Genomic DNA, 24033 nt, shown 5'->3' on the forward strand with positions numbered 1-24033 from the left:
CGCCCCCAGTGTTGCCAGGTTTCGCGAGAGAAACAACAAGCAAACAGGTCTATGAAAACAAGCCTAAAAGAGGCGTTGTGAGCTTGTAGATCAGATTTTTTTTTTTTTTTTTTAATCTTTAAGACATTTTCAAAAATGTTGGAATATATTTTTTAACATTTTAACAACACAAATGTTGTATGTGGGTCCCTGACTCCCTGTCATAAAATATTTTCAGATGGGGGGGTCTGCAGATATATTAATTTGGGGGTGACATGAAAATGTTTGAGAACCACTGGTTTAAACAACATTAGGAAACAAGCCCAAATAAGCATTTGAAAAAAGCCCCCCAGAACTACAACTTGCAAATATTTACTAGCAACTTAAGCCCAAAGTCGCTTATAATAAGCGGACATGGCAACACTGGCCCCACTCCCCCCCCGACGACCCTCCTTTATCCCACCGCGATAAAGAAGAGCGGTGCGCTGCTTTTCATCCTCCTCCCGCTCCGTTTCCCCATTTTAGTTTCTATTCTTTAGAGATTAATTAAAACACTCGTCTCTTCCCTTCTGTCCACATTGTCTGGTCTTATTCTGCTTCCTTCAGCATCAGCAGACAGAGCAGAAGGAGACAATTATTTATTACACACCGCATCCCCCCCCTCCCTCCCCCCATCTAAAACAAACCGCCCACTGGAAAGGCTCCACACACACAAACCCAACGGACTTGCACTCATACACAGTGGTGGAAAAAGTACTTTTTTTTTTATTTTTTTTTTTTACATAAGTAGAAGTATCAATACTGCAATGTAGAAATACTCTGTTAAGTAAAAGTGTGGTATGCAAAAGTAATGTTATCAAAATGTACGTAAAGTACAAAAGTAAAAATACTTATTTTGCAGAATGTCCCATTTCCAAATGTATACAATTTATTTAAAATAGCCGTATATAGGGCTGAAGTGGTTAATGTATGTTTTGTAATAATTAAAATCTACAAAGTAACTAGTAAGTAACAAAGTTTTCAAATAATTGTAGTGGAGTAGAGATGTAGTGGAGTAGAAGTAAAGGTAGGCCTACAGAAAATTGGAAGTAGGCCCTACTCCAGTAAAGTAAAAAATACCAAAACATTGTAAGTACAGTACTTGAGTAAATGTACTTAGTTACTTTACACCACTGATAGTGATAATATGCTGCCTACAACGAGAGGATTAGTTCTAATGTAGTTTCAGTTTTGCTGTGTGTGTGTGTGTGTGTGTGTGTGTGTGTGTGTGTGTGTGTGTGTGTGTGTGTGTGTGTGTGTGTGTGTGTGTGTGTGTGTGTGTGTGTGTGTGTGTGTGTGTGTGTGTGTGTGTGTGTGTGTGTGTGTGTGTGTGTGCGTGTGTGCGTGCGTGCGTGCGTGTGTGCGCGCGCGCGTGTGCGTGTGCGTCAGATGAGGCGTGTGTTGAGTGTGTGCGTGTAACAACTGGCTACGGAGCATATTCGACGGACAGACACCTAGCGACCTTGCAGAACAACTACACTCACAGAAAACCATCCATCTCAAATGTATTTTATAATAGCGTTATATAATATTACTAACAAAAATATAATGATAATACATTATATAATAGTGTTGGATTATACAATGTAATGATTGTATTGAATGTATAATACTATTTGATTATCAAATTTACATTGATTTTGTAAATTTTATATACACACACACACAGACACACAGACAGAGTTTGGCCTTCATCAGAAACCTGATGAAGGCCAAACTGTGGGCGAAACTTTGTGCTGACACTTTGTGTTAAGGAACATATTTTTGAGCAAAACGCAAAGGAAAATAAAAGCCTCGAGATCGAGGCTAGGAACATATTTGTCAGATCAAAGCTGTTGTGTGGATTCTTTTCATTTTAAACTCATGAATGAGACACAACATAGAATTTATATACAGAAATTATTCTTCCCTGCAGTCCATTGTTCACTAGGTTTGTGCGTGCAATGCCGAGTAGGTATTCCTGTGAAATGTGTTTTGTGTTGCTGCAGTATCCCTCAATGTCTTTAGATAATACTATTGTTTTTATGGAACAAATTAAACAACATATTAGTTTAACTCATTTAAAAGAAACCTATAATGACTGAGAGTTGTATGTGTCAAACAGTACCAGAGTAGATGTAATCAAATAAACGATTCAATCAATTGATAACATTGTTGAAGAGACTGGTGGCAGAGTTGCCAATGAATTATGTATATATAATGTAAATGATTAACAGATTAATTGCAGACAATGCTTAGTTTTTTGGAAATCAAACCATTTTCTCACAATGTACATAAAAAATAGATAGACCTTTATTGATCCAGAGAGAAAATCAGTTGTCATAGCAGCACTGCAGTAAGGATGAAATGGGTTTAAATTAAAATACATTGAAATACAATGTAAATACATTGCAATAAAGTAAAATAAATGTTTTTAATCCAACCAAAAATAATTACATTTGAAACAATCGTTCTAATTTGATCAAATTACAAATGGTAAAATTGAAATGATAAAAATAAAAAAGTCTCAAACAAATACAGCATAAAATGATCAAAATCACTCTTCATGAAGAAAGAAGAGTGACTATCTATAAAAGTGAATTATTACATCAAGTGACTCTTTGCTTCATGGATCCATCAACACTTTCTTTAAGCAGCACCTTTACACTGTGTTGTCTGTCAAAATAGTATCAAAATAGTTCACAAATCAGTTTTTGTTTTTAAAGAACAGCAGAAATGTCTGAAGTTATCACGACTGTTCTCTTTCACATTCACTCCCTATGAATATTACGTTTATTCATGTTGAAGTTGGTCAAAACTCAGTTAAAGGTCCAACCAAACAGACTATTTCTTTTAGACTGCACACACAGTAAAACCCTCAGGATTTCTGAGGATCCAGAGAATGAAGAGGCTATTCTCCCTCTCTCTACCTCATCTATCTGTTCTCTCTCTTCGCTCTGTTCCATTGTTAAAATACATTCTCACAGGGCCAGATGTTAAACAGCTCCCAGATCTCTATAAAGGCCTGAACACACCAAGTTATTGTCGGGAAATCGGGTTGTCGAGAAGCGGATGTGAAGCCCCATCAACAGATTCAGTTAGTTGATTTGACGCCAGTGGATATTGTCGGGAACAGAGAGTTTTTCCCTCACATTTAACCCTAATAATACATTATGTGCAAACTGGAAAGATAATTTGGACAGCACACTCAGACAGAGAGACAGAGACTTGAGGGCACTTCAGGAACACACTTATTTCACGGAACACAGTCATTTCTGGCAATATAACGACATAGGTTCCATCAGGAGGTGTATGTGTGTGTGTGTGTGTGGGGGGGGGGGTCTGTCTGTCTGTCTGTATTACTATACTTGTGAGTAGACCATTTTCCTGGTAGATACTAGATACATATTTATTTAACGATAAAGAGGGATTGCAGCAGTACAAAAGTTGCAACTAACACAACACAAACACAAAGTAATGGTTGTTTTTAAGGTTAAAATTTGTTTTAGAGTTTGAATTACAACTAGACGCGTCGCAATTATGGGAAATTGCTAAGTGTGGTTGCGCCGACGCCGGTCGCAGGTTGCCGCCACCCGGACTTGAGGAATATGCTTGGAGGAATACCGTCGGAGGTCGCGTGACGTACCATTCGAATTTGGTGCTGATTGGATCCTGTGTTCGTGATACATGGCGTTTTGATTTGAAGAAATAGGCCCCTCCCACTAAAATAAATAAGCCCCTCCCACAAATGTAGCGGGCCAATGACATCGTCATGTCACTCCTGAGATCACCTGCTTTTCAATTTGAGAGGAGTGATCCCCCCAAAAATCATGTTTTTGCATCAAACGGTTACGTTTTGCAGAGTTGTGGTGCCCCCTATGGGTCAAAGTGGAAATGCTTTTGGGGATTCGTTGAGTAAACCTCCCTCGACATGTGATTCAAATTTGGGATCGATTGGACGTTTCGTTCGTGATTTTTGGCCTTTTTGGTGAAGCGGGCTCCTCCCACTAACTTTGGAAGCCAATTACGGACGAACGGTAGGGACTATCAAAATGCCGTTTGGATAGGTTTATCGCATGAGTCCATAGATCACGTGTACCGATTTTTGTGAGATTTGGAAAAAAAAAATTGGAAAAGGTGCAAAAAGTGTGTTTTGAAGAAAATTAAAAATGGCGGAAAATCTATCCAGACGCAAATGGGCGTGGCCTATATGGGGAGATGCGTAGTGACCCAAGGAATCCAGGGGAAAATATTTTTTTATTTTACGACCTACGGTTCAAGAGTTATAGGCCAAAACGTGAAGGGAGCTGTTATAGCGCCACCATGAGGCCGACTGGTGTATAATTTTGTTTAATAATTTCGCACTAAATCATGAACCTCCCCTGCAAGTCTTGTAACTCTAGCCCTTACAGTTTCTGAGAAAAAAATACTTGAATGGGCATTTTTTCATTTTCCCATTAAAGTGGATGGGAAAATTTAATGCACTAATAAATCAATATCAATTAAACTATGTAACCAATCTCTTAGCAAAGTACAAGCGCACGATTCCCGGTGAAGCCGGTCATTTTGACATATGGCACAAAATTGGGCAAAAAAAACTGTGGGAGAAGTAGCAGCCCGAAATACAGTTTATCTAGAAACATCAACATATGGTTTTTGCATCAAAAGGTTACATTTTGAGCATTTGTGGTGCCCCCTATGGATCAAAGTGGAAATGCTTTTGGAGATTTGTTGAGTAAACCACCCTCGCCATGTGATTTAAATTTGGGATTGACTGGACGTTTTGTTCGTGATTTGTGGGCTTTTTTGTAAAACGGGCCCCTCCCTCTAATTTTGGAAGCCATTTACGGACGAACGGCAAGAACTATCAAAATTCTGTTTCACTCCAGATTATCGCATGGGTCCAGAGATTATGTGTACTGATTTTTGTGAAATTTGGAGCAAATATGTGGGAGGAGGAGCTAAAAGTGTGTTTTGAAGAAAATTCAAAATGGCGGAAAATCTATCCTGACGCAAATGGGCGTGGCCTATATGGGGAGTTGCGTCATGACCCAAGGAATCTAGGGGGAAAATGATTTTTATTCTAGGACCTACGGTTCAAAAGTTATAGGCCAAAAACGTAAAGTGGGCTGTTATAGCGCCACCATGAGGCCGACTGGTGTAATGTGTTTTTTAAATAATTTCGGACTAAATCATGAACCTCCCCACCAAATCTGGTAACTCTAGCTCTTACAGTTTCAGAGAAAAAAATACTTGAATTTGAGTTTTTTCACTTTTTCATTAAAGTGGATGGGGAAATTTAATGCACTAATAAATCAATATCAATAAAACTATGCAACCAATCTCCTAGCAAAATACAAGCACACGATTCCCGGTGAAGCCGGTCATTTTGACATATGACACTAAATTGGGAAAAATACACTGTGGGCTGTGATACGGTTAGAAATATTGTTTATCTATAAATAAAGAAAGAATAAAGTTTCTGTAAAACAATAGTCTGGTTGCCCATTCGGGCAACCACACTAATTAGGAAAAGATTCAGGTTGAACTTAGGGATATCATTGGAAATTTGGGGGTTAGGGTTGGAGTTATGGTCAATTTATTATTATTTGCACGCCGCGCACCGGAAAACGCAGCGCCACACGTTGTGAGCGTGTAGATCTGCAATTTTCGGCTTTAGTAAAAAAATCGCAATATTTTGTAAAAATGTCATTCATATAATCGCTGTGCTAAAACGTTGATGTCTTCACAAGTATAGTAATACAAACGTCTGTGTGTGTGCATGTGCCTGTGTGTGCTAAGTGTCTCCCTTGCCGTACGTCCCATCAGGAGGTCTGTAGTGTTTGGGGAAGGTGAGCAGCTGAACGCTGTTGAAGGCGTACTTCCTGTTTCCTGTGTTCTTCTCTACGTTCTCCATCCTGCTGCCCTCCCTGGAGGAAACACACACACACACACACACACACACACACACACACACAGTGAGTACGCACATAGTCAGGTATATTGTGTATGTTCATACTTATAGACACACGTTACGTAATGTATACTGTACACTATGTCCATGTGTGACATGTGTATAAAATGTAATAATAAATACTTATATAATACAATATTATGATAATATTTATAAAAATACAAATCTACACTGTCTCCCTCTCAGCCGCCCTACTGTGTCCCTTAATAGAGATGAGACAGCCCAACTGACCATCACATCTGGATATTTCCAGGTGTTTCCTGTTCACTGGTATTTTCCCAGTAAAACCACCAGGCTCAGTATGAGCCAGAGGACCAGTACGTGGGAGGTGACCAGTAGAAACGCTACTGGGTACAAGTGGCGGCCGGGGGCTTTAGGGGCCCCGGCGTGCAGCGTCTGGGGGTCGCGGGGGTCCGGGGGCTGGTCCCCTAACTCTACCCCAGATATGGAGCCCCCTGAACGGGCATAGCAGCCCTCCATCTGACCCCAGGACTGATGGGACCTGGAGGGTGGTGACAGGGTGACGGTGTGTGTGTGTGTGTGTGTGTGTGTGTGTGTGTGTGTGTGTGTGTGTGTGTGTGTGTGTGTGTGTGTGTGCGTGTGTGTACAGGTAGAAAGAGAAATGAAAGATGGAGAAAGAAGAGGAGGGAAGGGAAGCAGAAAGCAAAGAAAAACAGGCAAAGTGAAAGAAAGAAAAGAAAGGAAGAAGAAAGAAAGAAAGAAAGGAAGGAAGGAAGGAAGGAAGGAAGGGACAAAGAAGAAAGAAGACGGCGACACAAACCAAAAGAAGAATAACATGAAGAGAATCCATTTTAGGAAAGAGAAGAAAAAAGAGAAGGAAACATAACATTAGAATAAAAAACTTAAATTAAGAAATTTAGAAAGGAGACGAGGAAAGGAGAGAATGAGACTAGAGGAGTGGACAGGATACTAGAGGAAAGGAGAGAAGGAGACTAGAGGAGTGGATCAGGATACTAGAAGAAAGGAGAGAAGGAGACTAGTAGAGGAGTGGATCAGGATACTAGAGGAAAGGAGAGAAGGAGACTAGAGGAGTGGACAGGATACTAGAGGAAAGGAGAGAAGGAGACTAGAGGAGCGGACAGGAGACTAGGGAAACTATTCCCAAACTGTTTTGCTGGAGCCCGCTGAGCTGTGATGCCAGTGGGCTTCCAAATCATTGGCAGAATATTAAGATTTAAAGATAATATGAAATATAATATAAATAAGTAATGTTAAAATGTTTGTTAAGTGGTCAGATAGTAGGTGGGCTATGAACGGCCCTGATCCATAAAAGGTTGGGAACGCCTGGTCTAGGAAATAGGAAAGGACTCAGAGGAGACTAGGGCATACAGTAGGAGAGGAGGATACTAGAGCAGAGGAGACCATTTCTGCGTTCACACTGGCAGCTACAGTACAAAGATACAGGCTGCCATTATTTTTCAATGGAAGCCAGTGACATGAAGATGCAGAGATGCATCCGACATTTGTAGCTGCTACAAAGCTACATAAATGCTGTGTAGCTTTGTAACTGCCAGAGTGAACGCAGGATAAAGGAGCAGAGTAAAGGAGGGCAGTTCATAATTTATGCGGGGAGAATGGTTCATGATGTTTTCAAATAACACACACACACACACACACAGAGTGTGTACCGTCTCATGCAGTCCAGTGCAGTGTAGAAATGTGCGTTGCTGAGTGTGTGTTGGTCTCTCAGTATCACACACTGTTCCAGTGTGACAGACATGGACGTTCTGTCTTTGGCACTTTTACAGCTGGTCAGACGCACTGCCTTCAGCCTGCGACACAACTGAGACACACACACACACACACACACACACACACACACACACACACACACACACACACACACACACACACACACACACACACACACACACACACACACACACACACACACACACACACACACACAGTGAATAATGTATTCATATCCACATAAATACAATATAGGAACATACTGTACACAATGATGATGCAAATAGATAGTGTTACAGTCAGTTGCAGTACATCAGCCACATTGTTGCCTCCACACAGGATGGTAACAGTGCTGACATCACAAAACGGTGTACATTTCATGGGTATGAAAAACAACACCTCCTCCGTATCGAGCGGCTACCAACGATACTGAACTAGGGGTGTGCCGATAAACAAATGTCACGATACGATACGATATTGGGCTCACGATATCGATACGATATCATTATTACTATTATTTTTAATTATCATCAACTTTGGCCATCATCTTCAGTTTAAAAGTGCTTTATCTATAAAATACATAGTGTTTTACACACAAAAAGAAATACAATTATACAAGCTTAAGGAACAGGTGAAGTAAGTTCTCACTATAAACGTCTTTGTTTCAGAGGACATATGGACACAAATATAATATAATTACTGCATAGATATAAATTCCACTAAAATCAGAGTCATATTCTTGATCATATTCATTTTTGACAAATAAATAAATATATATTTTAAATATATGGCGGGACGATATATCGGCACACCCCTATACTGAACAATATCTTGTTAAATGCTTGGCCCTTCTCTTAAGCCCAGTACAAACCAAAGATTCTCGACATGACGAAACTGTTGCTCGTCGCAACGAGCCGAGTTGAAACTTGCAACCACTTGCAACAGAATCTCCAAGACTGTCCATTTGGTGGCTGTGCGCTACTCTTTAATAAAAACTGTGTAGCCTACATTTACAATTTGTTTCGTTAGTTATACATTTATGTCTGCTAATGTTCCATTTCAATTATTTATCAATGGGAAGGTTGGCGCTACCAAAACAGGCAAATAGTATCGTATTTTATTCTCTCATCACAACTTTCTTGTAGCCTAAGTTAATACTGATGATAAAAGTAATGCTTGCAAGGCAATCCTCTTCATAAGAAATGACATGTCAAGAAAAAACATTTTGTAATTATAGGCTACCATAGGCTGAGACACATGAGAACAGGTTGAAAAAGACAAAGGCAACGTGTGTGTGCTTTCCCGTGTGCACAACAGGTCTGGCCTGCAAGTAAGTTGCATCTTGACCAATGTGGGCTGTGAAAGTGTGTGTGTGACAGTCCTGGGCTGATCTACAGGGTTTCTGTGGTCCAGTCTTACCGAGGCCGCATTCCACAGAACCTCTACATTCTTCCTCTTTTTGCTGTTCAAACTCCTCTCCAGAGACCACAGCTGCTCTGACACAGATCCCAGGTCAGCTGGATGCACAGAGAAACACATAATAAAATCATTCAGTGACATTCCAGTCAGCCAATAGTAAGGAGTACAAGGATCAGATGCAAGATCAGTGGACACATAATAAGAGATAGTAGTTATGCTTTTCTTTTCTTTTCAGGTTACAAAACTAGTACAAACAGGCAGATACAGAGAGACGGACAAGTTGAAGACAGACATTCCCAAGCCAAAACCCCGCCCCAATCAATGTTGACTGGCTGAGACGTGCGGACTGCGGAGGGAGCGCTTGTTTAGGTTGATGTTACAACCTATTTTGTCCACCACAGCTAGCCAAGTCGTTCATCGGTGCTCGTGGCCATCGAGTGCGCATGCCCTGTTCTGAGTCTCCCATCTCAAGTAATCTAAAAAGTCATACATTTACTGTAAAACCTGGCACAATACTGTATGCAGGATGAGCGTGAACCAAAATGTGTACTCCCCAAAAAATTGGCTTTGGAATCACATACAAAAAGGACACACACTCACAGGACAGACAAGACAGACAGACAGACAGACCTGTCTGAGGGAGTTTTTCTCTCAGTTCACTGCAGTAGTTCTTCAAAAGTTCACAACTCTTGTGGTTTATTCTGTCCTGCAAGGAGCTATCACCAAACCTAACACGCACACGCACACACACACACACACACACACACACACACACACACACACACACACACACACACACACACACACACTTATAAGTTAAGATAAACGTTTATTGATCCTGTGGCTAAATCCATGTAGCTGCAACAGCAGTAAGAATGAATCACAGGTACAGGTAATAGTAAAAAGACGAGAATAAGGTCAAATACAAATCCGCACTTTTTATTGTATACCAATAGTATAAATGTACAGTCTATTATTAGCATGAACATACATCTATGACCTATAAATGTCTATATATGTACAGACTAAGCAAAGCCAATTTTATATAATGATATTATGCGTGTTTTGTTTCACTTTTTATGACTTAAACTTGACAGACTTTTTTTGAATACAATTGGCTTGGTTTTCGTCTACCAAAACTGCCACCCACGCTCAGCAAACCGAGCGAAATCGCTCATGTCTCTCCGTCAAGGCTTTGGCGCGGACGGAGAGGATGAGCCTGCAGCTGCATGTGCTCCTCATCCCCACTAGATCGTCATAGAGGGGATGACAGGGTTCATCGGGACAGTGTCCAGCTAACCTCATCAACCTCCCGCCCGCAATCACGTCCACACTGTCCAGTTTAACTCCAAATACAGAGCTAGCCTTCCTCCGTTTGTTGGCATCCCTTGTGTTAATGTTAAACCATTTTAGTTTAGTTTTAGTTTGTTTTGGATATTTCTTTTCAAATTCAGTTAGTTTTAATTAGTTTTTAGAGCGGATTTGATAGTTTTTTTATTCCTTTTTACTTTTGAAAATGCTAATAGTTTTAGTTAGTTTTTATTAGTTTAATGTTAGTTTGAGTTTTTTTTAAATACTTTAGATTGTCAGGTGCAGGATTGAAAAGTAAGTATTGTGTAATCAAACTTAACAAAAGATAGCATTTAAAAATGTATTCAGTTATAGATGAACCACCAACCATCCACGAACGAAAACTAAGGGCATTTAGTCTATAATTTCAGTTCGTTTTATTTAGTTTTGTAAACACACAATACAGTTAGTTATCGTAAAAAAAAGTATTGTAGTTTACGAAAAAAAAATTGGTAACAGTTGTTAACTATAATAACCTTGGTGTGCACTTGTATTACTATGTTTGTCCCTACAAGTAAGGTAGGATTTCAGGAATAGACATCATGAGGACACAAGGGAAACGGCTATTTTATGGTTCAATAATGATTTGGGGGGTTAGGTTTACAATTAGGAAAATATTCAGGTAGGTGTTAGGTTTAGGATTGGATATTTAGAGGTTAGGTTTAGGGATTGGGGGTTGGAGTTATGCCTGATTATATACAATATATAATATATAAGATATATATAAGACAAGTGTGTACATACCTCTCAGCTAAACTCTGTTGTTGGTTGATTCCGATGTTAAACAGGACAGGCTGAATCTTTAAGACACACCCCTCCTGCAGTTCCCGTGGTAACGAACCGTACATCTCCGGGGGCAGCGGGACCTCAACAACAAAATGACCCCTAGAGGGAGAGAGGCTCTATGCTGAGTGAGAGTCTGTGTGTTTTGTTTCAAGAGATTCAAGATTCTCTATCGTTTGTTCATTTTGTTATTGTCGTTTGTGTGTGCAGTCTTGATATGCAACGTGTCATATGCCAGTGCGCGTGGTATGTGTTTAAATATTGAAATATTGAGGTAGTTGTGTGAGAGGGGGGCAATGTACGATTGCGTGCGTGCGCGCATAGCTTCCACACACATACTCACACAGGCAGACAGATACTGTAGTTAGCATCTGAAACAGTCTATGTGAGCTGTGAGCTGTGTCGACACAACGTTGGCGTGTATATGCACAGTTGCACGTGGGCACGTACCGTGTTCCAGTGAGCGTGGGCAGGAGGTCAGCTGATTGGCTGCTCTCAGCGTTAGTGATGGTGAATGTCACTGTTCTCAGGTCAGACACGCCCACGCTCATGTCCTCCAACATGCCTAGCTCTTCACCTAACACACGCACACGCACACGCGCACGCACACACACACACACACACACAAATGAACAATGGTTGTGATAAGGTGATAAACGTGCATACATATTTCACATATTTGTTTGAAATACTGTACAGTAGATATGTTTGTTTAACTTTTTTTTTGCAGATTTATGACAAGTCTGCCTCAAAAATTACAATTTACATGTATTTGAAATATGTTCAGTCGGTGTGTGTGTGTGTGTGTGTGTGTGTGTTTGTGTGTGTGTGTGTGTGTGTGTGTACATACCATATGTACTAAGTAGTCCTTCAAACTGCACTACGAGTCCCACTGTGTGAAGTTGTTGTAGAAACACGCAATCCTCTAGTCCTCCATACAACTTTAATAGAAATCCACACACTACTGCTGACAACTAGAGAGAGACAGAGAGAAAGAGACAGACAGACAGAGAGTCTATTTTTTGTTCATTTTATTTCTCTTTGTGTGTCTTATGGAAAGAAGTTTACGTATGAGATGCGCTACAATATATGAACACAAACACACAATGATATGACACGACAGCGTCGGGTAGACTACATTTACAACCTATTTTGCCGGTGTAATGCCGGGCAACGGGTAAGGCGATATATAGGAAGACACACACAGTGCTGAAGTCATATCTGAAGGCACAGTGCTGACATCACATTATTGACGTCATAGCTGACATATAGACTGGCCACGAACTATATCACAATAACTTCGGCAAGCTGATGATATAATTAGTCCTCTTTTAGTTGTTGTTTGGGTATTTGTCACTGTACATTTGCACATAGGCCTACGTAAACTTTGTCCTCTACATTTACCAATCCTAACTATTAGGAGCAGTGGGCGCCATTAATACAATGATCAACACGGTGTCTGCTTGGTACATACAAGTTAAAACATGAGAATTAATTACAATAAAGCAACAGCTCAATAAAAAAAGAACAGGATAACCACACATTTTGAACATACAGTAATATAGCTAAGATCTTGTGTATGTTTGTATTTTGTAGATCTGCTTTTAAAAGACGACACTGTTGTATCAGTCAGACCTTAGCTCAAGTGTAGAGTTCCAGAGAGTAGGACTTTGATGACTGAACGCACCATAACCTGATTTAGAATGAATTCTGGGTTTATGAGACGTTTATGATGATCTAAGGGATCTGTCCAGCTAAATCTGTTCAGTGTGCATTCAGGGAAGTTAGGTGTGTAATCAGTGAGTTTGGTGGGTATGCATGTAGTGAGCATTCAACATTGCAAAAGACCCGGCCGTAGCTTGCTCCTCCAAGGGAGCTAGCTCTCTTTGCGTTGCTTGTTACCTGCCGGTCTGCCGAGCTGCAGACCGGGGTTCGATTCCACCTCGGTGCGCGAAATGTTACATTGGTGTCGGAAGTGGTTGAGGACCAGTGGAGTGTGGCCTTGCGTGAGGGACGTGAGTGAACCGTGAAGCGCAAAGGCGCGCTTCTGAAAGAAGGGGGTAGTGTAGCGAGCAAAAGACCCGACTGTAACTTGCTCCTCCAAGAGAGCTAGCTCTCTTGGCGTTGCCTGTTACCTGCCGGTCTGCCGAGCTGGAAACCGGAGTTCGGTTCCAGCTTGCTGAGCTTGGTGCGCAAATCTCTACAGTATGAAGGACCTAACCAGTTCAATACAAATAATAAGAAGTACTTTAAAATCAATTCTTTGTTTAACTCAGATTACGTTAAAATAGGATGTGTGCAAAATGTTTGGGGTTTAGTTAAAACTCTGGCTGCAGCATTCTGGAGTTTATGTTTGCTTTCTCAGTCCAGTAAAAATGCACTTAGAGAGTTATCTAATCTACTGAAAATAAAAGCATGAACCAGCTTCTCACAATCTGACTGTGATAGGGAGAGTCTAACTTAGATATGTCCCATAGATGATTAAAGGCCGTTTTTGATATATTAGATACTGTATGTGCTTCTGAAAGTTAAGCTCGGCATCTAAAAGCACACCTAAGCTCTTGGCATGCTCACAGGGGAGTTAGCAAGGAGTGAATGTGGTGCCTTAAAGCCTTGGAACCCACTAAAATAACCAGTTTAGTCCTTGAACAGGCAATATACAGTATAAAGCTGGATTTATACTTAGTATGCCAGTTTCATGCACCAAAATGAGCAGATATTCAATGTTGTGAGCTTGCAGATTTGGCTATTTTCAGTGTGCGACGGGATGCCCGAGCAAGTATAAATCCACACACTGCAAGCATGCACGTTATCAAACACACCCATTGTTTACAACGGCTGCAGCCACACCGGAGGCGTCAAAACCTGTAGGCGTTTTTCTGAGAGCTCGGTTTTATTTTTGAGCTTTTTATTTCAAACTTGTATTGATGCACGTCAGTGACGCTTTCAGTGTGTCACGGGCACGGCCATAAGGGGGTGTGTGTGTGTGTGTATTCATTTGCATATGTGTGTGTATCTTACAGCCTGGCCTCTGAGACACGCACACACACACACACACACACACAAACAACATGTAGTAGGGTAAAATAGTATATCTCACAGTCTGGCTGAAGACGGCATCTCGTCTCTGTCTTAGCTGCGGGGTTCCCTGGGACACGGTGGCCTCCAGCGCCTCCTGCAGGAGGACAAAGTTCATGGCGGCCCTGGCCTTCAGCACCGCCTCCCTCACACACTCCCTCAGAGTCACCACCAAGGGGAGCAGCTGCTCCTGCCAGGTGGAGGCTGTGCGGAGAAGGAGAGAGATATCGTCACTGTTGGGCGGAAACCTTGCATGTCCAAACCAGTGTTGATTTCGTCGACTAAAACTATGACAAAAAATGTTGGTCAACTACCTTTTTTCACTGACGAAAACTAAATAAAAACTAGTCTATGATGACTAAAACTAAGACTAAATAAATTGTCAATTTCGTCAAAAAATAAAAACTAGACTAAAATGTCAGTGAGGGACTAGTGGAGAAGAGATCGGGAACTAAAAGACAAGTCATTTTGTGTTTGGTTACGCTCGGGTGTTGCGCTCTGAAAATAGCAGATCTACAAGCTCACAACGCGTCGCTGTGAGCTTGTAGATCGGCTATTTTCAGCAGCAACCAAGTGTAAAATCAGCCATTATGACGCCATCAAGGCACCGCCAAAATACATTTTAGTTGACTAAATCAACTGTAGATTTAGTCGACTAAAATGTTATGATATTTAGTCGACTAAAACTAGACAAAAAAAATCAAATGACTAAAATATGACTAAAACTAAATGGAATTTTGTTGAAAAGACCATGACTAAAACTAAATCAAAATGTGGTGTCAAAATCAACACTAGTCCAAACATACAATGTTATGTTTCAAATATAGCAAAAAGAGCAGATCTACAGAACAAGAGACAACATAGAGAAAGAGTCACACACACACACACACACACACACACACAAAGATGGAAGGAGAGAGGGAGGGAGAGTGCAAAGGTGAATGTGGAAGGACAAGAGATACCAGACTAAGGGATGAAAAAGATGGAGAGAAACATAATGTCACGTCACACACCGGTGTCGTGAGAATTCGTGTCCGCCGGAGATTCCTGTGGCTCTAGTGATGTCACTTCCTGTGGGCGGGGCGCTCGCTCTCGCAGCCGGTCGACCATGGCGATGATGCAGTTCAGACTCTTGGCAACGTTAGCCCATACCCTGTCCTACACACACACACACACACACACACACACACACACACACACACACACACACACACACACACACACACACACACACACACACACACACACACACACACACACACACACACACACACACACACACACACACACACACACACACACACACACACACACACACACACACACACACACACGCAGGCATGCATGCAAACACACATGAATAAAATAATATATATATTCAACACAGCATCTTGATGGACATAAATTAAGTTAATCTCACAGTCACACACAACAAAACATAGACATACACACAAGCAAATAAATAAATAATGTGCACGCACACACACACACACGCATATGGACATACAGTATATGCTAGGGCTGGCAACAAATATTCAATAGTCAAACCTATATTCAAATGAACATTTGAATGTGAAAACGAAGGTCAAAATAAAACAAAATTATAATAATCTGCCTTGTGTTCTGGCGTGACCCTGGGCCCCTGGAACCTTGCACAGCAGCTGGCCTTGTGAGATCACAGAAGCATTTGTCTGACTACACTTCAAGTTACGCCCTTCTGAGCCCTTTCTCGCTGCCTGCGCTCCACAGACTCGGTAGAAAGCAGCACTGAAAAACCCCTAACAACATCAATTTGACTGATTCAAAATGACATTGTGGCTGAAGCTGAAACGATCCATGTGGAAATGATGGAATACCGTTCACAACCAGACCCTCTCAACTCAAGATGGAGAGAGTGATTTGCACTCCTTGATCTGAAAGCCCTGTTTGGAATTATCCCTTACGGTAACGTCCTTATTGTCACATTTCTTGGAATTGTGTGCCTTAATTTTGTTTAAACAAAAACATGACAGAGTAGGCCATACTGAGTCCTATTTCATGTCAAGGAATAGATTGTTCCATGTTTATCACAGCATGTCACTCGGAGCATTGTGTTCGTTCTACATAAAACTAAAAGTAATAGCCTGGGCTATTTAAACCATTATAGTATTACCTAATCTTATTGAAATGAGGCTCTATAATAAGATATGTACAGTAGGAATCATTCTTTTGAGCTCGCAAAAGAGTGCTTTTCTCAACACCAACAAATCAACTTCAACCATAGTTTTACGGCATACAATATTTTATATTAAAAATCCGGTTTCCAAACTGGAAAGGTTTCTAAGGTTTGTATGTTTAAAAAAAAATAACAAATATGCAATTTTGACAGCCCAAACACACGAGAGAGAAAGAAGAATAAAAAAAAAGGTTTACTGATGAACATGAGAGTACGAACGCACGCGCTCACACACACACACACACACACACACACACACACACACACACACACACACACACACACACACACACACACACACACACACACACACACACACACACACACACACACACACACACACACACACACACACACACACACACACACACACACACACACACACACACACACACACACACACACACACACAAAACTTGCCCACTCTTCTTCGTCATACTCCCCGTCCTGACGAGCGGCCTCCTGTTGCCATTGAGACAGTGGCCCCCCTTGACTGGCTGGTGGTTGGCCCCGAAGCGTTCCGTTCCCCGTGGCGACGGGGGCGTGGCCGTTGCGGTGGCAGTGGGCGGGGCAGAGGCTGTGTAGAGAACCCAGGGCGCTGTGTACCAGCTCGTCTTTGAGCGCGTGCACAAACTCATCTGTCTGTTTGCGGAAAGTGAAAATGAAAGTCACAAATGTATTCATTATCCCATTTAGACCTGAGGCCGATTCTAAAAACGCCTTCTAAAACCTGACCTTTTTTTGTTTTCTGAAAAACTTCAAATATTTAATCAAAAATTACAAAACAAAAATTTTCGCTATATACTGTACAACTACCCCAAAAGGGGTTCCCAGATTTTTCAACAGAAAAAGTACAGAATGTTGATAGCTGAGTTTTAAACTAGCAGTTGTAGAAAGTAATTGTGGTATATTAGCCCGTATGGCTTATAGTTATTGAACAGTATGCAAGTAAAAAATCAGATAGGGATTATACTAAAGTAACAAGGAATAATGTATTGATTCAGACCCAGCCTGGCGTCGGCTAATCAAGGACACTCTGCATAGCTGTGAAGTGTGATCTACATCTCTTTTGTTAAACCTGACGACATCAGGTCTGGCCATTGTGACACCCAGAATTCCTGGCATACGTTGCTTATCAGGTCAGCCAATGTTCAAAGGACTTAGTTGGGGGGCTCTCACTGGCCCCCACACACACCTAATGTACCCGCCTGTATTGTAATGTGAGCTACCTAGAGTATAAGAGTTGACTGTAAAATGTGATGTTAGAGAGTACTGTCGTAAGCCGTGAGGCTGGGGGGAGCAGTTTACTGCCTCAAATACACGACATAATCAAGATTGAGCAACTGCATGGCCTATTTCTCACCTAAAAAGGTATGGATCAAGCAGTCAAAGATGCACACAGAGTGTCTGTGGTTCTCCTCCCTGCCTGTGAATGTTGGATTGCTAAAGTAGACCACGTAGTTTAGTCTATTGACCCCTTCAATCTGGGAACACATCTGTGTCATTTTAGATTTTAGCTATGGCCATTATTTTATACTGGCTATTCAAAAATAGCAGATCTACAAGCTCATAGCGAGCTTGTAGATCTGCTATTTTTGAAAAATCGTGGAAATGTGTGCAAATCTTTGAGTATTATATTTTTTTAAGCAAACATTTTGAACTCAGATCTTTGCTTCTAGGGATTCTACAAATGTCATCTAAATCCTAACAGTTTAAAAAAAAAAATTATGTTGATATAACTTTTTTCATGTCAAGGACCCCCCCCCCCCTTCTCATAATATTTTGTTCCAGGGACCCCCACCAGAAGCAAAGATTTGAGTTACAAATGTTTGCTTTAAAAATATATATTTTCAAAGATTTTCTCACATTTTCAGGATACAAAAAAAAGCAGATCTACAAGCGCTCTGTGCACTCTGTGCCGCGCTATGAGCTTGTATATCTGCTATTTTTGAATAGCCAAAGAAATCTTAAAATGACACAGATGCGTTCCCGGATGGAATGGGTTAACCACGTCGTTGAACCATTAGGATGGTGAGTGTGTGTCATTGGAGGGTGTATGTATGAGTGTGACTTCCGTGCCAGCCTGAACTACCATGACGCTTCATTTGTGTATTAGTTATGAGTTTGTTCACCTTGTGTATCAGTCCATCTACAGTGGCCTGCATGAGGTCAGGGCTGAGCTCCACACAGACCCCCAGCAGCTCCTCAGACAAGCCAAACACCAGAGGCTGCAGCTGGGCCACGCTGGCCAGCAGCTCCCTGGCCCTGGACACCTCCTCTGGGGAGTAGGACACAGCACTGCACCATGGATGGATGGAGACACAAAGATACAGTGGCGTAAAGTAACTAAGTACATTTACTCAAGTACTGTACTTTTACTTCTACCCCACTACATCTCAAAGGCAAATATACACATAATATATACACATAATATATTTACATAATACACACACACACACACACACACACACACACACACACACACACACACACACACACACACACACACACACACACACACACACACACACACACACACACACACACACACACACACACACACACACACACACACACACACACACACACACACACACACACCTGTTGCAGTGCTGTGTGTGTTTGTTGACGAGTCTCTGCAGACCTCCATGTTTAAACGCCTGGCTGTGGTGAGCAGGCGCTCCCACTGTTATGACGTCATACCACACCCCTGGACGAAACCAATACACAACAGAGAGAGAGAGAGAGAGAGAAACACACACACACACACACTGACATCATACCAAACACCTGGACGAGACACGTAGTTGCGCCGAAGTGGGGGTAATAGGACGAGGGACAATGACAGTGCATTGTGTGACTGAGTCTGGGTGAGAGGGACAAACAACACACAAACTGCCAGATCTGCTGGTGAAAAGTCAACAAAAAGGCCCGCCCCTCGCACACAAAGTCAAAGATTTTCACATGAAAAAAATAAAACAAACGACAAAAAAAAAAGTCCATTGCTGGAGTCGTCCTTGCTGAAAACTGGTGGTGATGTTGGTAAAATAGTGACCTTCTAGAAACAAACAGCCAAGTCCTGGCAAAACACGCGTAGGCTCAAAAATTGCTGGGCATCATTTCAATGACCTCAGTTCCAACACTTCACCCTGCAAATCACTCCACGTATGCTATGCACCAGCTGTGGTGACGCGGCGCCCACTCTCATTAACACCTGCCCCCAGAACCCCACTGAGCCACGCTGTCTGTTAATTAACACCAAGTCACACACCCAGAAACATCCCCACACATCATAGCAAGCTGCTCTCTAACAAGGGAATGAACTCGTTCTCATGCTATGCAACAACAATGTGGAATGCCCTACCAAAAGGAGTAAAGGAGTGTAAAACCCTACTCACTTTCAAAAATGCCCTGAAAGAATACCTTCAGGAGGCTGCAATCCTAAACTGGCCCCTGTCAAAGTCCTAACCTACCCCCCCCCCCCCCCTCGTTTATTGTACATATTTCTTGTTTTTCATACCAGTAACCTGTAGTGTATATCGGTCTGTTTTCTTAAATGTCATCATGATTTGAGTGCGTGGGGCTTTCATTTTAAATAAGCCATTGTGCTTTTATGGGCGATCCAGTTTAGAGGACCTTGTATTGTTAACCCATTAAGACCTGGAACTGTGTCATTTTTAGATTTGAGCTAAAAAGCATTATTTTACACTGTGGGCTATTCAAAAATAGCAGATATACAAGCTCATAGCGCGGCACCGAGTGCCGCGCTACGAGCTTGTAGATCTGCTATTTTTGAAAAATCGTGAAAATGTGTGCAAATCTTCTGAATATATATATTTTTAAAGCGAACATTTTTAACTCAAATCTTTGCTTCTGGGGGTCCCTGGAACAAAATATTTTGATGGGGGTCCGCGGCCAAATACATAATTTTGGGGGTCATTGACAGGAACAAGATTCAGCACCACTGATATAGAAACATACGTTTTTCAGAATACTGTTGAGATTTAGGAGACATGTAGAATCGGCTTCAGGTCTCAATGGGTTGTACTTCCATGTACTTTTTGCACGTCTTTCTAAATAAAGTACTTCAATCAATCAATCGATTCATTGGTACACAGGTTCTTTTTTCCACAACGGTATGTGACATATATGGACTGGTTTCCAACTGACAGCAACAATATATTATTTTGAAGGCATGATATTTATAAAAGACATAAATCACGCGTTATTGTACCTGAGCTGTGTGTGACGTCACACACCTGCATCCTCTGTGAGTGCAGGTTGGTGGGAATGAACTGAAGATGACCGTCTGACTTCACACTGCTGGACTTAAAACAACCACTGGACACTGAGGAGAGGAGAGGAGTCTTTAGAATAAAACTTTTCAGGCCGCGACCCCCCAAAAATGATCATATATATATATACAGTATATATCATATATATGGAAAAAAAGGGCAATGCTCATGGATTGTACAGTGCATAGGAGGTATTATTTTTAGAAGATGAACAGTTGTCACCAACGTGTTGAGCCTCACCGCTGTAACTGTTGAGCTCTGTCAGCGTTTCCTGGTAACAGCCAATCAGGTAGCTGCAGTGGCAGATGACATCACGCCTTAGCCCCTCCCAGTGGGGTGAGAGGTTACCGAGCTCCATCACCTCCTGAACCCTGAGAGAGAGAGAGAGCGAGAGAGAGAGAGAAAGAGAAAGAGAAAGAGAGAGAGAGAGAGAGAGAGAGAGAGACCTGAGTTGCAACTGTACTTGGTCTGCTTTTGTTTCCTTACTACACCGAATCTCTTCGTCAGAAATAGCAGATCACAAGCTCACAACGTATCACATCGCAACGTGTTGTGAGCTTGTAGATCGTTTATTTCTGCCGACTGTTCCCACCAGAATAGTTAGGGTTCAGGTGGCTAAATCGTTCGATTGGCTGTTGCACCCCTAATTCATATAAATACTACCATCTGAATTAAATTAAATGTTATTGAATTAATCTCGTGTTGCGAAGTCTCTGTTAAGTTGAAGTAACTTCAGGCTTAACGCTTGGTTAAGAGAGAGATAAGAGATCAAGGCATGTAAAAGCACATTTCGGTAGACGGTGCGTGTGTGTGTGTGTGTCTCTGTGTGTGTGTGTGTGTGTGTGTGTGTGTGTGTGTGTGTGTGTGTGTGTGTGTGTGTGTGTGTGTGTGTGTGTGTGTGTGTGTGTGTGTCAGTACCTCTTCATGTCTTGTTGGATGAGTAGAGCCAGTAGTTGTTTAGGGAGACTGAAGGACAGAGGGGTTTCTGACATCTGTTCTCTGACCAGCATCCATCTGTGGTCTTCAGTCTGAAACCTGTACACCTTACACACAGAGCTACGCAACACTGCGCATGCACGCGCACACGCACGCACACGCACACACACACACACACACACACACACACAAAAACAGGTTAATACATAAAGTAGTCATGACAATTAACCCAACCAAAACGTTTTCCCACTAGCATTAAAAGCTGTAAATCCACTGGCAATTTTCCATATTGTTGGAATGTGGAAATAGGCGCCGGGGGCGATAGTTTCACATTCTACAAAAGACTCACTTTTGTTTCTCCTTGTAGAGACAAGACTTCAGTGCCATGTAAATTAGTTGATAATACTATATGCATGTAAAAAAGTTTATTTTGGTAAATCTGCACCAACATTGTTCTTATGAAGCAGTTTATAGGTGAACTTAGACATTGGCCAGATTACAGTAATAAAAAAACTAAATGTACATAGCGATCTTTATCATCTTCACCATTAAGAACAAAGCTATTTCATAAGAACAATGTTGTTGTAATAAAGACATTAGCTAAAAAAGGGTTGGCATTTCCTGGTTTTACGCAAACACTGTTTTAATTTAATAACAGACTCTTCATCCTGACTGCATCTAGCTTTACGTGTTTTAAGGCCTGAGCACACCTGCTGTCTTGTCCTGACTAACTGCCAGTAAGTCAGGAGATCTGATCGGTGAGTTGTTTATAATATAAAATATTGTCTGCCGTAAAAGTAAATGTAAAGACTTTTACATTGACGCTCTCTCTGCCTCTCTGTTGTGGTAAGCGCTGAGAAACACACTCTCTTGCGAGATCAAATGAATGATTCCTACTTTATATATCTTATTCTATAGCCTCATTTGAATAAGGTTAGGTTAACCATTAAATAAATATCCTGGGCTTATATTTATTGGCTTAAATAAAAGCCTGTGCTGTGATGAATATGGAACAATCTATTCCTTGACATGAAACAGGACTCAGTCAAATCTACACTTTTATAATGCTTTTGTTAAAATAAAATTAAGGCACCCAATTCAGAGAAACGTGACAACAGGGACGTTTTACCCTGAGGGATCATTCTAAACGTGGGAATCGAGTACAAATCACACTCTCTTCGTCTTCGGTCGAGTGAGTCTGGTTGTGAACTAGTATTCCACTATTATCACATGGATCGACATTTTCAGCTTGACATACAATATCATTTTGAATCAAATGTGTGTATTATCACAAGACAAATTTCAGTGAAAGCTGATAATAAAGTAGTATTGTAACGTAAAGTGATGTTATGCGACTCCTGTGTTGTGCATACAGTGCAGCATTCTGCTGAGTTGGGGGATCGTCTCAACTTGTCTGTGGAGTGCCTGCCAATAAAGAGCTCAGAGGGGCATAACTTGAGTGCAGTCAGACAGATGGTTCTGTGATATTACGTGGCCAGCTGCTGTGCAAGGTTACTTACTGGGGCCCAGGGTCACGAGAGAACTCACGAGGCAGATTTTGATAATATATTATTATTATTTTTGCATCCGAACCTCAACTTTCATGTTCAAATGTTTGTTTATTTTTAATATTTAAACATTGACAGCCGTAGGACACACCGCACAAGATGTGACCAATTATCAGGCACTATTACGCTTCTTGACGACCTGATTGCCCGACATCAACTTGTGTGTTCAGGCCTTTTGACAAACACCCCTCATGAGAGTATTACTGTAGCTGTTACAGTCATCGTCCGTCTGTCTGTCTGTCTGTCTGTCTGTCTTTGCTATGTTTCACCCGTTTCAATAGAAACGGGCCCCCACCCCATCGAGGCCCTCTCTCTCTCGCCCCGTCTCTCTCCTACGCTGTTAAGTTACACCTACTTCCTGTTAATAATACTGTATCTGGGCAAAAGAGGCATGGGAGGTCAACGGGAGACACTTTATTGTGAAGGGACGACAGAAGAGGAGAGGCGTTGTTGCTGCGAAGTTGTCGAGAGAGATGGCAGCGCGCGATATTGAACAATGAGTCAGAACTATTTGTATTAATAAGAGTTAAAATATGCCACAGACTCTTTCAAACGAGAGGGCGATGCACAAGCAAGACTCTGAGGTATTAAGTATTTGTGATGATCATTGTGCAGTCGCACAATGATCATCACAAATACTTAAATCTACTTTCTCGAAGCTTTCCCAAGCAGATGCATGCTGTCCACCACAAGAGGGGGGGGGGT

The 24033-nt window shown here is 41.5% G+C and overlaps 1 protein-coding gene across 9 annotated transcripts in view; it reads right to left on the reverse strand.

Moving 5' to 3' along the window:
- Window positions 1–2324: 2324 nt before the first annotated feature.
- LOC308101880 (type II inositol 3,4-bisphosphate 4-phosphatase-like) overlaps window positions 2325–24033 on the reverse strand; it is a 41765-nt gene continuing 20056 nt past the window's right edge. For all 9 annotated transcript variants that reach the window (XM_080451404.1, XM_080451403.1, XM_080451402.1 and 6 more), the window contains 15 exons: window positions 21743–21890; window positions 21065–21195; window positions 20764–20877; window positions 19131–19239; window positions 18662–18827; window positions 16950–17171; window positions 15328–15472; window positions 14337–14518; window positions 12087–12210; window positions 11687–11813; window positions 11198–11338; window positions 9734–9831; window positions 9104–9201; window positions 7621–7775; window positions 2325–5927 (listed from right to left, as the gene is read on the reverse strand). In XM_080451404.1, coding sequence (XP_080307530.1) covers window positions 5795–5927; window positions 7621–7775; window positions 9104–9201; window positions 9734–9831; window positions 11198–11338; window positions 11687–11813; window positions 12087–12210; window positions 14337–14518; window positions 15328–15472; window positions 16950–17171; window positions 18662–18827; window positions 19131–19239; window positions 20764–20877; window positions 21065–21195; window positions 21743–21890 — 2093 coding nt within the window. In that variant the 3' untranslated portion in view covers window positions 2325–5794. The remainder of the gene's footprint in view (window positions 5928–7620; window positions 7776–9103; window positions 9202–9733; window positions 9832–11197; window positions 11339–11686; window positions 11814–12086; window positions 12211–14336; window positions 14519–15327; window positions 15473–16949; window positions 17172–18661; window positions 18828–19130; window positions 19240–20763; window positions 20878–21064; window positions 21196–21742; window positions 21891–24033) is intronic.

This window comes from Gymnoscopelus braueri (assembly GCF_963280865.1).
Source record: "Gymnoscopelus braueri genome assembly, chromosome: 15".
Taxonomy (NCBI): domain Eukaryota; kingdom Metazoa; phylum Chordata; class Actinopteri; order Myctophiformes; family Myctophidae; genus Gymnoscopelus; species Gymnoscopelus braueri.